Source organism: Perissodus microlepis, chromosome 2 (genome assembly GCF_051167445.1).
Source record: "Perissodus microlepis isolate ML-2025 ecotype Zambia chromosome 2, ASM5116744v1, whole genome shotgun sequence".
Classification (NCBI taxonomy): domain Eukaryota; kingdom Metazoa; phylum Chordata; class Actinopteri; order Cichliformes; family Cichlidae; genus Perissodus; species Perissodus microlepis.
This window is the reverse complement of record NC_140462.1, coordinates 8,491,392-8,506,127: the sequence shown is the minus strand read 5'-3', so window position 1 is coordinate 8,506,127 and position 14,736 is coordinate 8,491,392. Positions and strand designations below refer to the sequence as shown.

Below are 14,736 nucleotides of genomic sequence, written 5' to 3'. Positions count from 1 at the left end.
ACGCCCCCTTGTCATTAATACATGTAAATGCAAAACGTGCACAGAACTGCAGTACACCAACTGACACAAGCTCATTAATATTCTCTGTTGGGCTTCTCGTGTTATCTCGAAATGAACAAAAAGCATTTGTAGCATCGGTTTTTGCACAGTTAAGCAAATGCATGCATTAATATAGGGTTTGCTGAAGTGTGCCTGAGTGAGAAAATGTGCTTTGAATATTAAGATGCTGCCCAAATATAGAAAGTGTTGAGAGTGTACATGAAATCAACTGCATGTTGCAGACTGCAGAAGGCCACTTTAATGGCAGTCACGGAAGGGTGGAGCTGGGAGGGGCGTGTGGGTGATATCTCATGGGTGGCAGCGATAGGAGAGGGAGGAGGAGGAGGAGGGGGAAACAGCCATGCTGTATTTCTTAGAGAATGAGTGTGACTCTGTGTCGTTCCGCTGTCAGGCGAGCTGCTGAGAACTGCGTGCTTCACTGAAGGGTGACAGCGAAGAAACAGAGCCGCTCTGCTGCTGTCACTGCCACTCTGCCTCTCAGTTTTCAACTGTGGACAACTGGATGGTGTAACTAGTTGCTGGACCTAAAGGGCTAATCATATCATTTCCCCCATGAATGTAAAAGCTGTAGCCAAAGCCAGCTGTTAGCTAATGGTGTCATTTATAGCAACTTTGAAGAAAAAAATAAAAACGAAAACACGAAGGAGTCTGGAATTGATTTTGTGAAGGTTGGGAGTCTCACCTCCTACACTTGTGTCTTATTATTTACAGTATTTATACATCCTGAAAGGTTAGGTTGGGTAAATAAAAAAACTAGATCAGGAATGAAAGCTGAAGCAGTCACACAGGAAAGATTCAGAGTCTTGTCAAAGCAGAGGCTGCTGAGTAAACTTCGGGGAGAGAATAATGCAATGCAGGCCTGGCTTTCTCCTTTCAGCTCCTGACTGATGAATCAAATGTAGTCAAGTGGAACCTCCGCAGCCTGAGAGCATAGATTCACAATAACCAGCCAGGGAAACTGCACCGCCTCCCTATCTTATTGGTATATGATGACTGGTCTCTTTTCCTGAATTGCTTTTTCCACTTAGGAAATATTCTTCATTGCTTACATCCCTGCCTCTATATTTCATCTGATATTTTTTTCCCCCTCCTCAGTTTCGCTGCCGTGTGGCTTCATTTAGTTTTTAAACTAATTCCCCATAGCTGCTCTTTTGCACCACCACACTATAATTTAAAAGAAGGCAAACACATTCAATCACATGCGCAAACAGTAGCGCTGCCATGACGATATATAACAGACTGGAGGTTAATTTTTTCACTGGTGTTTTTTACCCCCATTTATTTCATTTTAATTTATGGTTATTGGACTATCAGGCAAGCGTACTGTATGACTCAGGGTAATTTTTTTTGAGACTGCCATCAAACAAGTGAGTGTACTTTTGGCATGAATATTAAAATGAACTTTAAAAAAAAGAAATTCTCTGCATTCACTCAACCTCAAACGAAACTGAGAGGTGGCCGCTTCCATCTCCCTCGGTTTTAAAGAGCTTATCCACGCTGTTATGAATTAGAAGCAGCTTATACTGTATCACAGGTATATACAACTTTGTATTTTAAGGCTGGGATGGTGACTCTCGGTCTCACATAGTATAACGTCAATGCAGATGAATTAAAAAAAAAAAAAGAGGACAGAAATATTACATTTATTTATGACCTCTACAGGTGTGCCGCAGTGTGTGGACGTTTAAACCTACCACTTTCCTTCTATAAACATTTGCTTTACGACCAAGAAAGTGAGGGGAAATTCTTCACAAGCTATTACATGGATGAGCTGGCTCTCTTCACCTCCTGCACCTTTTATCAAAGAGGATCACGCTCAGGAACAGTCTGAGCTTCTGTTTTATGGCACGTTTTAATGGACTGTCGCTATGGGAGAAACCGGCTGTCAGACACGGTTTTGCCATCGTGAGACATGGCGTGTACTGTTGAGTGTGACCCAGCTGTCAGAAAAGTCTACATGCTGGGACTGAGCCTGTGAATGACAGCAGCTGATCTAAAGTGTGTGTTACCAGGGCTTCAAATAACGGTTCGGGATTGGCAGCAGACTATGTGAACTGGACGAGCAACCGGCTCAAGTCACTATGCTATTCCATAAAAAAAAATGAAAAATAAAATGCAGTTGGACTCATACGCACTATGCATAATTACAACCATATACCCATAAAAGAGCAGAAACATCTGTCTTAGATTACTGACAAAACAGGAGAGACATTTTCTCAAGATAAAGAAGTGGATCTATCAAATGACCAAATAAAAACCAGGGTGTCAGTCTTTAAAATGCTTCACCAGGTTTGTGTGCTGCTGTTCACGTGTTCTGCTGCTAGTGATGGGAGGGGCTGGGCCATTGTGTGTGTTTTTTTCTTAACAACCCTATTCTGTACATATGTTGCCTATTATATAAACAATACTGTAAAAAAAAAAAAAAAAAGTCATAATTTTCATCACATTTTCAGAATCGTCAGCATAGTTTCTGGTGACATCCCTGGTTACAGTAGAGGTTTAACCTGAAAGTAAGCATTTTACAAAAAAAAATATGAATATAGATTAATGAGAAGACTCCACATTGGTGACATATCATTAGAAATTATGGCTGCCATTAACCTTATTAGCAAATCATTTGCAGAACTAGAGCAGGGCAATATGACCAAAAATATTTTTCACGATATACATTTGAAAATTTGCGATAACGATATAACCGACGATATAATTGACACTAGACAAAATACTTTACAACTCCTTAACTTTATTAGTGCAAAAAAAAAAAAAACATCAATGTATTTCCACTTAAACAAGCAGCTTTTTTAAGGGCATTAAAGTTATATAAAAAATTAACAGTGCAAATGCAAATTCCTTGCTGACAGTTTAACCAAAAGGCATTTCCAGTGGAAATTGGCCGACATATCCTCAGCATAACCATGTATAATATCCACAAAACTTAAAAAGAGGTCATACACACACAATACGGTAATATTATGTTGAAGCACAGTACGTATCACTCCGCGAGGCTCCTGCCTACGATAGCCGTAATGCTCCGACAATCCATCAAACGTGCGGCTTCGTAGCTTAGCAAAGTCGTACTGAAACATTTGACAGATTTTCGAGCGCCGTGTACATAAAATCGTTTCGAGGTCAGTAAACACAACCAGAATTCATACATAAGACACACGGGATTATAAGGGGCACTGTCGATTTTCTGAAAAATCAAACTGTTTCACACTTTTTGGATTGCTTGCACTCAGTGTGCCATTGATACAGGTTCCCTATGAACTGATCCTTTTTCCTCTTTTTTTAAACTATGAATTGCATGAAAGCAGAAATTTTCATTATTTTTGGAACAGTCATTTATAGTGGTGAAACAATTTGGAAAAGAGGACATTTGTAACACGTGCATTGCATCCAGCTGTTTCAACTTCAAGGCTTAATAACTAGTTTTCATTTATGACTACTCCAGTCAGTAGGGCGCATCACACTGATGTGTTTCCACTCAAATAATTTCACCCCAAAGAGCAAAGAAGGGACCAGCAATTCAGGAAGTAAAAGTAATAAACTGGCACATCCTGTTAAATGAGTATTTGGTCTTTTACTACATTTTACATTCATATGAAAAAGGAAGTTTTAATCACAGACTCTACAGGCCTCGGTTAGTTTGTCAAAGATTAAAGCTCATAACAGTTGGAGTGGGAAAGGGTGGACTTTTTTGGAAGGGTTTCAAGGACAAAGCCTCTTCTTTCTATAAAGAACATGGCAGCACAGCTTAGGTCTGAACAAACCTCAAGACTTCTGGAACAACATCCTTTAGACAGATGATACCAAAGTGGAGATGTTTGCCCATAAAGTCCTGACACAAACGCAGGACACCTCACATTACAAACACCTCATATAAGCTGTCAAGCATGGCAGTGGAGGGGTGATGGTTTGGACCCAGGCACCATCACAGTTAGTGAGTCAACCATCAACTTCTCTGTATACCAAAGTATTCTCCAGTCAAATGTAAGGATATCTGTCAAGCTACAGCTAAAACTTGACCAAAAATATGTAATGAAAAGGGGCAATGATCCCAAGTGCAGCAGCAAATCTACAACACGAGCGCTGAAAATGAAAAGCCTCAAAGCATTGCTATGACCAGTTAATGTTCAGATCTCAACCTGACAAAAATCCCACAATGGGACCTTAAGAAAGGATAAGCTGTGTGCAAAAGAATGCCCGAAAACCCCAATAAACTTAAGCAACATTTTAATGAAGAGTGCAATCAAATTTCTCCACAATGTTGAGAGAGGTGAGTAAGTAATTCAGAAAACTATTATTTTAAGGTATTCCTGCCACAACCTACTGAATCGTGGGGTGTACTTAGTTTTTCATATGACTGCGTAGAGTCCTGTGAAAACTTCCATTTCCACATGATTGCAGTGGGTAGAGGCCATGTGTGTAAAGAGAGGACAGTGTTCATTGGTATTAGTCAAGTAAGCACACAGACACGAGTGTGAAAGCATAGGTAAGCAGGTCAGATATGGTAGAGCTAACTTACACTGAGGAAGTACTTACAGTAAGTCACTGTTATTTACGGTGGCCCTGAGAGGCCAAACGGACTGCAACTTAAGAAAACATCAGCAATAAGAAAAACGCTGCAAAAGCACACAAAACACAACGGAAATAGAAAAAACGACAACAGAAATAGGAAAAAACAGATTTCCAAAAGCACAAGGGAAGTGTTTCTGGGGAGACAATAACCCAACGGTCCAGTTGCAGGAACCCAAAACATGCTAGGTGTGTTTTATCGTGGTTCATATAATACTGATGACGGATTTTTAGGCTAACACACTTACCTCTCATCTTTTCTTTCCTCACAAAACCGATAGATCCTCCACTTCTTTTAAGTGTCTCCCAGCGAAATTCTTAACATATTTTGGTTCCTACAACTGGTCCGTCGGGTTATTGCCTCCCCAGAAACACTTCCCTTGTGCTTTTGGAAATCTTTTTTTTTTTCCTATTTCTGTTTTCTTTTTTCCTATTTCCGTTGTCGTTTTTCCTATTTGTGTTTTGTTTTTTCCTATTTCCATTGTTTTTTGTGTGCTTTTGCAGCCTTTTTCTTATTGCTGGTGTTTTCTTAAGTTGCAGTCCGTTTGGCCTCTCAGGGCCACTGTAGTTATTGCTATTTAAAATGAATATATATATACATACACACACGTGTGTGTGATATGTTTCTTTTGACAGACTGGATGAAACTGCACAGTTTTACTGAAGGACAGGAAGGAAGGAACTTGCAAGATTAAGGAAGAAAAGCAGTGTGCAATCTACTTCCAATTTTAGCCAGGGGACTAAAAAAGGTTTTAAATGATTCAATCCTACAGATAAAATACACAATGAAAAGTTTATCGCAAAGAATGTCCAGGACAGAATTTCATATCAGCCTTCACTTTCCCCACAGAATGAATTGGGTCGTATTCCCCAGTTGGATTTGTGCACGTCTGGCTCAGGCGGACTGCATTGACAGAAGGGATTAGGCCCAGTGCCGATGGCTTCATTTGATTGGCTCTCTTGGTGCAAAGGTCTGTCTGTGTATCGCAAATGAGAAATTCTAAAATCTTTTGTAAAAACAAAAAACAAAACAACATAAATATTTAGTGAATGTTTTATCGCAGCCTGTAACTGAAAACAGATTAAAGACAGTGGCTGCTGATATGCCAGAATGACTTTCCTGTTTGACGTTTCCTAGAGGCCAAACATGTGACAGAAAAATGTATCATTGTCTGGGAAGGCTCATTTCACAGTACACTGAGGAGATTATTGTGTCGCCTCTTTCATAATCCTAACAGGATTTCTCCAGAATCAAGGATTTGCTACATATGATACAAAATGTTGGCTGAACTTTGGGTGACAGAGGATGTCTGCGATTGAACTAGTAGTATCACTATGCACTTTAAATCCACTGCTCAAAAATAAAAAAACAACAACAAAAAAAAAAAAACGTGGGCACTTAAGTTAAAATAGAGGGATATTATCCTGTCCAGTTAGGAGACATAAACCATTTTAGCAGCTTTGGTCCACCGGAGAGGCAACAGCATAACAATCCTTCAAAAAGGAAATGGTTTTGCAGGTGGTGGCTGCAGACCATAGCTGTCTCCTCATCTCTCCTGAATGATTTCTCTCTAGTTTCACTTTTTGCTAGTGCCATGTCACTATATCTGCTGCCTATTCGGGCTGCTTATCCAGAAGGGCACAGCCATACTTGGTGTCATGAGAAGGTTTGCCTTGTCTCCCAGCACATTCTCAAGAGTGTGCAGGAGATAACAGAAGAGGGACTCTTACACAAGGAGAGCTGGACAGAAGTAGCTGCTCATTTCTGTGAGGAGGAACAGGAAGAGCACTGCTGGAGGCCTAAAAAACGACCTCCAGAGGGCATGTTTCTGTCTAAACTGACACAGACAGACTTTATGATGGCATCAGGGACCAATGTCTTTAAGTGGGACCTGTGCTTGACTGGCATCCAACCAAGAACACCAGAAGAGGCAGGTCCACCCCTAGTGCCCCCTTCTCTTCACAGATGATGTTGCAGTCATCATAACATTCACCACACTGACTCCAGACTCTTTCACACCTGTGACAGGTGCACACTGTTAACCTCCTCTCAACTGTGAATAGAAAAGGGTTCCATCGGCAGACCTGACTTTGTCTTATACTGGAATCACACCTCAATTTCTTTGACCAAAGCAAATATATAACAAGAAGCACTCAGCGAGAGCAAACCTCCACTATGGTAGCTCACTCTCTCTGAGCATATTTACTTTTAAGAGAACAGTATTGTACATTCTGTTTTTTCCTTATTCTCTTTAAAAGACATTAAGAAGTTTGTAGTGCAATAAAAAGTGGAATGGATTAGGCCCAGGGCCCATTTTCATTATTTGCCCAGTTGAAACCCATTTTAACGTACTTGTTATATTATTTGATTACTTTTTATTATATTTTTATTTTTGTGGATATAGTGCATTTGTTACATTCATTTCATTGTTTACTCAATTCATTTAAATATTTAATAATAGATATATCAACTGAAAAAATGCTTTGATGGCATATTTATTTTGTTTTCTAAACCAAATTATACTTGTGAACATGCATTAAAACTGATATGTATTCAAATAGTTACATAGCAAAGTCATAATAATATAATATGGTATTTACAATCCCCATAAACAATGCAAAACAATGGAAGTAAGAAACATAATTTTAAATAGCTCTGTATATGATTATTATATGACCTTGAGATCAATCCAGTGGCCCTGACATGATCATTTACATTTTTATATAGTATTTTTTATATGTTGACAGTACACACGATGCTGGTAAGAGTCAGTTTCTACACCTTTTGTCCATTTTTGACCAGTATTAGATAATAATAATCTTTAAGTTGACCTTGAAGGCCTTGGTGGATGTGAGGCAAATTGTAATGGATTATTAACATGATCCCACTCTACAGCCCTACAATGCTTTATTAACATTCTGTTAATGTACTACTGCTTGCTAGCAAGGACCCTATTAATAAACCAAACCAGTGTAACCAACTCTAATTTCTCTAAATGCCATTGCTGATGCCTTACAGTCTAATATGTATTATTTAGCTACAAGACATGGCCTGTCCATCAGTCACAAATAATCACTGTGATACTACACACTTATACATTGTCTGACTTCTCAAGGCAGTGATCCAATAACACTCAGCTCCTTACAACAGTCCTCACTTTCCAATTAGTGCTGCACAACTCCCAAGTTTCTGATGGTGATTCCATCTCTGATTCAAATTATAAGTTATAATTCAAGCGTTTAGCAGACTCAGTTAATCAGAGTGATTAACAATTAGTGTAAGAGTAAAATAAGTGAAAATTCCTCAAGCATCAACGGTAAGTAGCCAGATAAATCAAAGTGCCATGGGTAAGTGTCATGCCAATTGTTGCTGAAATTGACTCTTTGATTCTGTAATTAATATAATAATTAAATTGTAATTAAGAATCAACATTTGAGATGCCGCATCCAAAGGGATAAGCCGCAACTACCGCATGTGGGAATAGCCTAAACTAATATTCATTTTAAATAACGTTGCACAAGCAGGAAAAACGTTGCATTCATTGATTCATGCATGAAAAAAGCTCCATGGCCTGTTTTGCTATGTGTGCTGATGAGCTGACTAGGCTGACTAGACTATTGTTCTGGAATCTTAACAACAAATTGTCAAATTGATAACGTTGCCATGTAAGACATTTCTTTCATTATCAAAGTTGTATAGTTTATATATGTCCTTTGTGTCTGCATGTTCTGACATGTGATGTAAAATGATATTTCAGCCAAATTTGCCCTTTTCCACCACTTATCTTTCAGGCTCCCAGAATATGCTATTGCCGATCTGGATATGTCATTAGACAGACATACAGGCACAATGAATTTAGTTATTGAGTATCTGCATTATCCTTTCCTAGCCCTAGATAATGCTGAGTGCGTTTAACAAGGACAGACAACGTCCGCTGGACGGTTTGGGAGCAATCCAGACAATAAATTGAGCTGAAAGTTAAAAACCAGAAACATCTGAGCAAACTAAGCAAATGCAAGTTGGCAGCAGGGACTTTAAGTGGACAGAAAAGTGGACAGCTACAGGAGAGACAACATATTTACCCTCTCCTTGATAGTTCTCAGTGGTAAGTCTAATTTCGCTGAACAGGAGCATTTCTCTTTATGATGTCTACAATGCCCTTCATATATTCTTTGATGGTAATTTGGGTTATCATAATGTAAATGTTCCCATGGTAGCTATTGCTGCATCATTCCCATTTTAAAAATGCTATTCAAAACCCATAACATTTAAAGTGCTTTTGAACGTGCTTCATTTATGTAATTATGTATGGCAAATATATATATATATATTTATGTCATGTATCTCAGCTATAATTCCCAGTCTCAAACTTGCAATCTTCCCAGACTACTGTAAAGCTCCCCTCTCTCATCTTACTAAGAAACAGCCACAGGTCAACTACAGTGCATAAAACTCTGCTGCTTTGTTTTAATGAGGACCAGAAAGAGTGTGCATGTAGAGTGTTCTATTGAAATCAATTTTAAGACCTTTTTATTGGTTCATAAAGCATGAAATGTTTCTGTACTAAAAGGGCAAAAGTTTGATATAAGCCAGGCAAGACCTGGTAGCTGCACAGACACATTATGGATAAAACAACCAAGTACAAATTGCAATATTAAATTGAAAGAAAGAGAAAGAGGAACACGGCACAACAAACTTAATTTAGATTTTATCCTAATGTAGATGGACTGCACTGAATGTTGAGCGACTGCCTGACTGGTTGGTGTAGTGTTGCCAGTTTTGACATTACTTCGGAACTACTAAGCATTATGAAATACAGTGGCTCTCTAAACTACTGATAGGTCTGTTAGGATGCAGACCTGGAAAGATGATAAGCAAAAAGATCATTTTTCCTACACCCTGAGGCCTAGGAGACAGCTGCAGACTGCGACACTGAGGAGGGTCAGGTATATGATGCCTTGACCTCAAGGGGCCTGAGGAAGTGTTGGCATCTAGCCACAGTGACTGCAGGGTGATGAGAGAGCGTCTAGCTAGCCCTTCCTATATCTTGTAGTGGCCAGATCGCTATTCTTATCCACCCACTATCCCTCCATCCGGTTGAGCTTCAACAAGCTACTGAGAGCTGTAGTCATAGCAACGTACAGGCCTGGCGATGCCCTTGGGGATCATTTCTTGACAGAATTCCTCGGTGTCCTCTCTAAAAGGTTGGCCCCTCTGCTGAATAGCTGTTTATCTTTGCAGATGTGCAAGCTTCAGTGTCCGCTGGCTACCTTCATCTCTCCGCTTCTGCTCTGTCCTGTTTTTTTCCTCAATACTTTTGAATGCCAAAACTAATCTCTGAATTAAGTGAGGAATCTAAAACTGTAAAATCTGTGTGGCCATCGGCTGAAAACCAGATAGAAGAGAATGTATTCCTTTGTCCCTGAGTTCATAGCGGTTACCTGCAGTTGTATAATAAAGTTATCGCTGGCAATGAGCAATTTTAGCTACATCATAGACTCTTCTACAACAAATGTACAAGTGCAGGCCATTGTTTCCCTGCTTAGTTCACAGATCTTGCCTTTCACTGCACTGGAGGTGTTTGCAGTGACACACATACCTGAGAAACAGAAAATAACCGATCTCAATCAAAAATGGGTAATCTTTTTTTGGAGGCAGAACCAGCTGGTGCAGCGCCATTTGTCACCGCCGTGCACCTTTGATACAGACGGATGATCCCTCGTAAGTCAGCTGAATGTCGAAGACAGAAATTTTTTTATATGAATCTAATCTTTTTAAATTATTAGCATAATTGAAATTCAAAGCACATGCAGCGTAATGGATTGTTAGTCATGGACCGAGCACAATATGAAGCCTATCTATGATACATCTACTCTCATCTGATACCATGACACAAGGTAGAGATCAGCAATGCATCAATGGAACTGCAAATGAGCCGTGCTCCCTCATAAGCCACTGTTATCAGAAACAACAAGTGACAGGAATATGAATCTGGACTATTGACTAATATGACTACTGACAGTTTGTTCTCTGCCTGTGGCACTCAGAAAGGTATTTGCTCTCAACAGTACCCCTGCATAATAATCCTGAGCAGTGCTGTCATGCTCTTTCTGTTTTGGGCCATCTGCAGCATTAACATTACAATCAGCGTCTCTCTCTCTCTCTCTCTCTCCTTAGCCAGCAGTCATCAGAGTCCTAGATCACAGATATGAGCATAAATATCTGGCTTTCTATCCCTCGCACAATAATTTCCATTTTTTCTGCTACAAACACAGAAACCCACATGCTACATTCACACTCAGTCTTTCAGTAATCTTGCTTTCGCTGCCTCCCACACAGGCATCTGCAAAAGAGCATGTGTGGTTCACGGGAGTAGTTTGGTCCACACTTGCAGAAACTGGCAGAATCAGAGACCTTAATGTGTTTCATCCTGTGTGTGCATTATGTTACCGTTCCTTGATAAGTGCAGCTTTCCTGAAGGTGTGCCTCAAAGGGCAGGTACTTTTAACAAATATATTTTAGCGCCTACATTTTTACCTGCATCCCGCACACTCACTCGGTACAACAAACAACCTTAACCAAAGCCAAATGCAACTTGTCAGCTGTTGAAGATGTCTGGGATTGTAATCTTGAGTGTTACATTTTTCAGCTTCACATTTATGATTTTATTTTTCCCTGTAGCAGTGTTCCAAGATGTGCTTAGATAAACTGAGCACATTAAAAAAAAAACCAACAACAAAATAGTATTTTTGCTGCTGTCAAACCAGGAAACATTTTATTTCAGTTTCTCACATCCCCCCCCCACCACCTTGTTCCCCTTCTTTTGAGCAGGTGAATGATTGCCAAACAGAAAGCAGCCTTTGCAGTGCAAACCTGTCCCATGCTGCCCCGTCCTCTCAGGGGATGGCCAAGGTCCAGGATGGACACACGAACGCACGCAGGTACATGGTGCTCTTTTCGCACTAGTTTTTCTCAAAACAAAATGCACATTCATCACTGTCTCTGTGTGCACTTGCCCCTTTTTATGTCTGAATATCTGTGTTCTATATAGCACTGCAATGTTAGAGGAGAGCCAGGATGGTATGGACAGTGGTACCCTAAGTCCTGCCTCTCGACAGGTCACCATCCAGCGCCACCCGACTCAAGGCTTCGGCTTCATTGCAGGCAGCCAGAGACCTGTCATTGTACGCTCCGTCTCTGCTGGTTAGTGTTCATGTATGTGAGAAAGCCAGCATTCAGATTTCAGGTTTCTCTATGCTGCATGCATATGGTATCCCGTTTCATTTGCAGACGGCCCCTCCTTTGGCAAGCTTCTTCCCGGAGACCAGATCTTGGCTATTAACGAGGAGACGGTGAGCGACGCGCCCCGAGAGAGAGTCATAGACCTTGTAAGGTAACATCCTTTACTGTCCCAGGAGGGAGGGGGGGTGGAGGGAGGAGGGAGGAGGGGGTGGCATCGGGGGCAGGTGATCAGCAGCGCAGGTGAAGGGGAGTAAAAGTGGTGAGTGTGAAAAGGAACAAAGTGTTTCTTATTGCTGGCGATGCGTTACATCAACCCAAACCTGCGGATGAGTCAGTCACTTTTGCAGCTGAAGAACAGCAAAGGAGACGGCAGCTATAAACTGGGGGCCTCCAAATACCGTGCAGTCTTTGGCATTTTCTAACCCACTCCATTCTCTGTTGTTCCATAGACGCTGCAAAGACACGATAGTTCTCACTGTGCTGCAGCCCCATCAGGTAGTATGCTGGGAAAATCGCTTTCTTTCCTGTTCCTGTCCTTCAGGATTTCTCTTACTTCTCATCAGTCAATAATAAACACTTTCACTTTCAGCCTGAATCTATACAGTACTCCCTCCTAATAGTACACACCAATGCAGTGCAGGCACACATTAGTATTCGCTGCCATGCTTTACACGCTAGAGTGATTTCTTTTTCTGGTCACCCCTCAGAAGAACTCTAAGTAAGCATATTAGCACCTATATGAGACCTTATTAAATAAAGACTCTTCTGTGTATGCATAGATAATACAGAGAAAAAGGAAAAGCACCACTAACCATCTGACTAAACTGGACATTGTTAGAAGGTGAAACCCTGACAGTATGAAAGCGCATGAAAGCTCATTATCCATGTACTGATAATACTAAGTGGTAAAAATTTTTATTTAGCTAAAAAAACAACCAGTTTTAAATACTGAAAATGGGGTAAGGCTAATGTTAAAAGTTTGCACTTATCCAGTTGTTGCATTGCAGTAGCATTAGCCTGCTCTCCAATATGTCTCTTTAGCACTAGCAGTCGGGGGGGCTTTTCTTTCATTTATGTCTCATCCTCTAAGCTGAGTTCCTCTCCCACTCTCTTCTCATCCTCAGTCACCTAAATCTGCCTTCATAAGTGCAGCCAAAAAGGCCCGCCTGCGAACAAACCCGCCCAAAGTGCGCTTCTCAGAGCAAGTGTCCATCAGCGACCCGGACTCAGTAAGTTCAACTTGTCAATGTCTCTACGTCATGCACACGCGCGCAAACACACACCTCCTGTGCTTTTCTCTTGGTTTGATCAGCAGCCACAAATGCTTTCAGAAACCCTTAAGCATCCTCTCACCATCCTTTTAGGATGTTCAATCATCCTGTTTGTGTGTGTAGTGAGAAAGAGGCTGAGGCATTGAAAAAAAACAACCTGTAGCCTCCCTCTTTTCAAAGCCATGTAAACAATCACAATATGACTTCATTTGTTTTTTTGACCATTATAGTCCAACCTTTCAACTCAGCTGCATATGGCAAACCTCCCAAAATCTCACTCTACAAATCAACATCCACACGCTACAGATACCACCTCCATTTGCAACAAAATGCTCCAGTAATAAAAGCATTTCTGTACAGTCCCCAGCAACATGTCAATCAAGAACACATTTAGGGAAAATTAGCCCACGCACTAAATAAGGTGAAAGCAAAAACATAGCGGGAAACAGATAATCAATAAATAAAAAAAAAATCGGACAAAATTTTATTTTCCTTTTTGTGTTTTGTGTTAATCGAAGAAGACAGAGAACAATGTTTAGTGCACGGACCACCAAATCACTGATCTTTGAATAAAGGCAAACGGCTCTTTTTTCAGTATCGATTTTACTATCTGCTTTAGACTTACAGTGTCAGCAATCATCATCATGTGGTTTCTTTTGCTAAACTTTAAGGTGCAGGACACAGGGAATGTACCATTTATGTGACCAACCATAGGCTGTTATTGATGATCTATAGGGTATCGGTGTGGACCTTGCTTGATGCATAATGAGACAAAAACAGGGGCAATGACATAAATCTATAGTGTTGAGTTGTAATTTGCCTCTCTGGGCAGACTTTGCATATGTCAAACTGGCTCCAAATCACTGTAAACCAGCAAGGACAAAGGTGGTTGGCTTGTAATGGGAAGCGATAGACCTGTTTATCTGAGTCGCTTAACCAGTGCACCCTGGCTTTAGTGCTGCAGTATGGAGGAAGATCTGTTCACTCGTAACTCAGACTTCAGTTTCTTCCAATCTGCACGGAGGAACAGCTTGTTGAGTCTTTTGAATACTTAAGTTCTCCAAAAACAGACTGCTTGGGCATCTGCTGCGGACACAGCTCTCCGCTTAAACTAAATGCTTTTTGTGAGACAGATACTGTTGCAGTAAAATCCACATTTCTCTGCCATGACTAGCAATGCCTGACTAATTTTCTTACCAACCTTGTCATATATATGTATATGTATATGTATACATACATACACACTCACACACACACACACACACATACATATATATATATATATATATACACACACACACTCACACACACATATACATATATATATATTAGGGGTGCAACGATACTCGTATCGATATTGAACCGTTCGATACAGTGCTTTCGGTTCGGTATGCATATGTATCGAACAATACAAAATTTTTAATTTATTTTATCAACTTTCCTTCTGACCATGCTGTCTGTGTTGAGCGCTCAGTGGATCTGCGCTCGACAGTGCAGCCTAGGCGGAGTAGTCAAACGCAGATTCACTGAGCGCAGGGCAAGCTAGCGAGACAGAAGTTAAGCTTCTGTCTCGCTAGCTTGCCACAT

At 40.5% G+C, this 14,736-nt stretch overlaps 1 protein-coding gene across 6 annotated transcripts in view; it reads left to right on the top strand.

Annotated features, from left to right (window-relative positions):
- Window positions 1-14,736, top strand: part of frmpd3 (FERM and PDZ domain containing 3) — an 88,109-nt gene that overhangs the window by 59,109 nt on the left and 14,264 nt on the right. For 5 of the 6 annotated variants that reach the window (XM_084943625.1, XM_084943643.1, XM_084943600.1 and 2 more), the window contains 5 exons: window positions 11,468-11,577; window positions 11,688-11,839; window positions 11,927-12,029; window positions 12,328-12,373; window positions 13,003-13,107. In XM_084943625.1, coding sequence (XP_084799751.1) covers window positions 11,540-11,577; window positions 11,688-11,839; window positions 11,927-12,029; window positions 12,328-12,373; window positions 13,003-13,107 — 444 coding nt within the window. In that variant the 5' untranslated portion in view covers window positions 11,468-11,539. Of the gene's footprint in view, window positions 1-11,467; window positions 11,578-11,687; window positions 11,840-11,926; window positions 12,030-12,327; window positions 12,374-13,002; window positions 13,108-14,736 lie in introns of those variants that run through there. The other variant, XM_084943634.1, reaches the window with a different exon arrangement.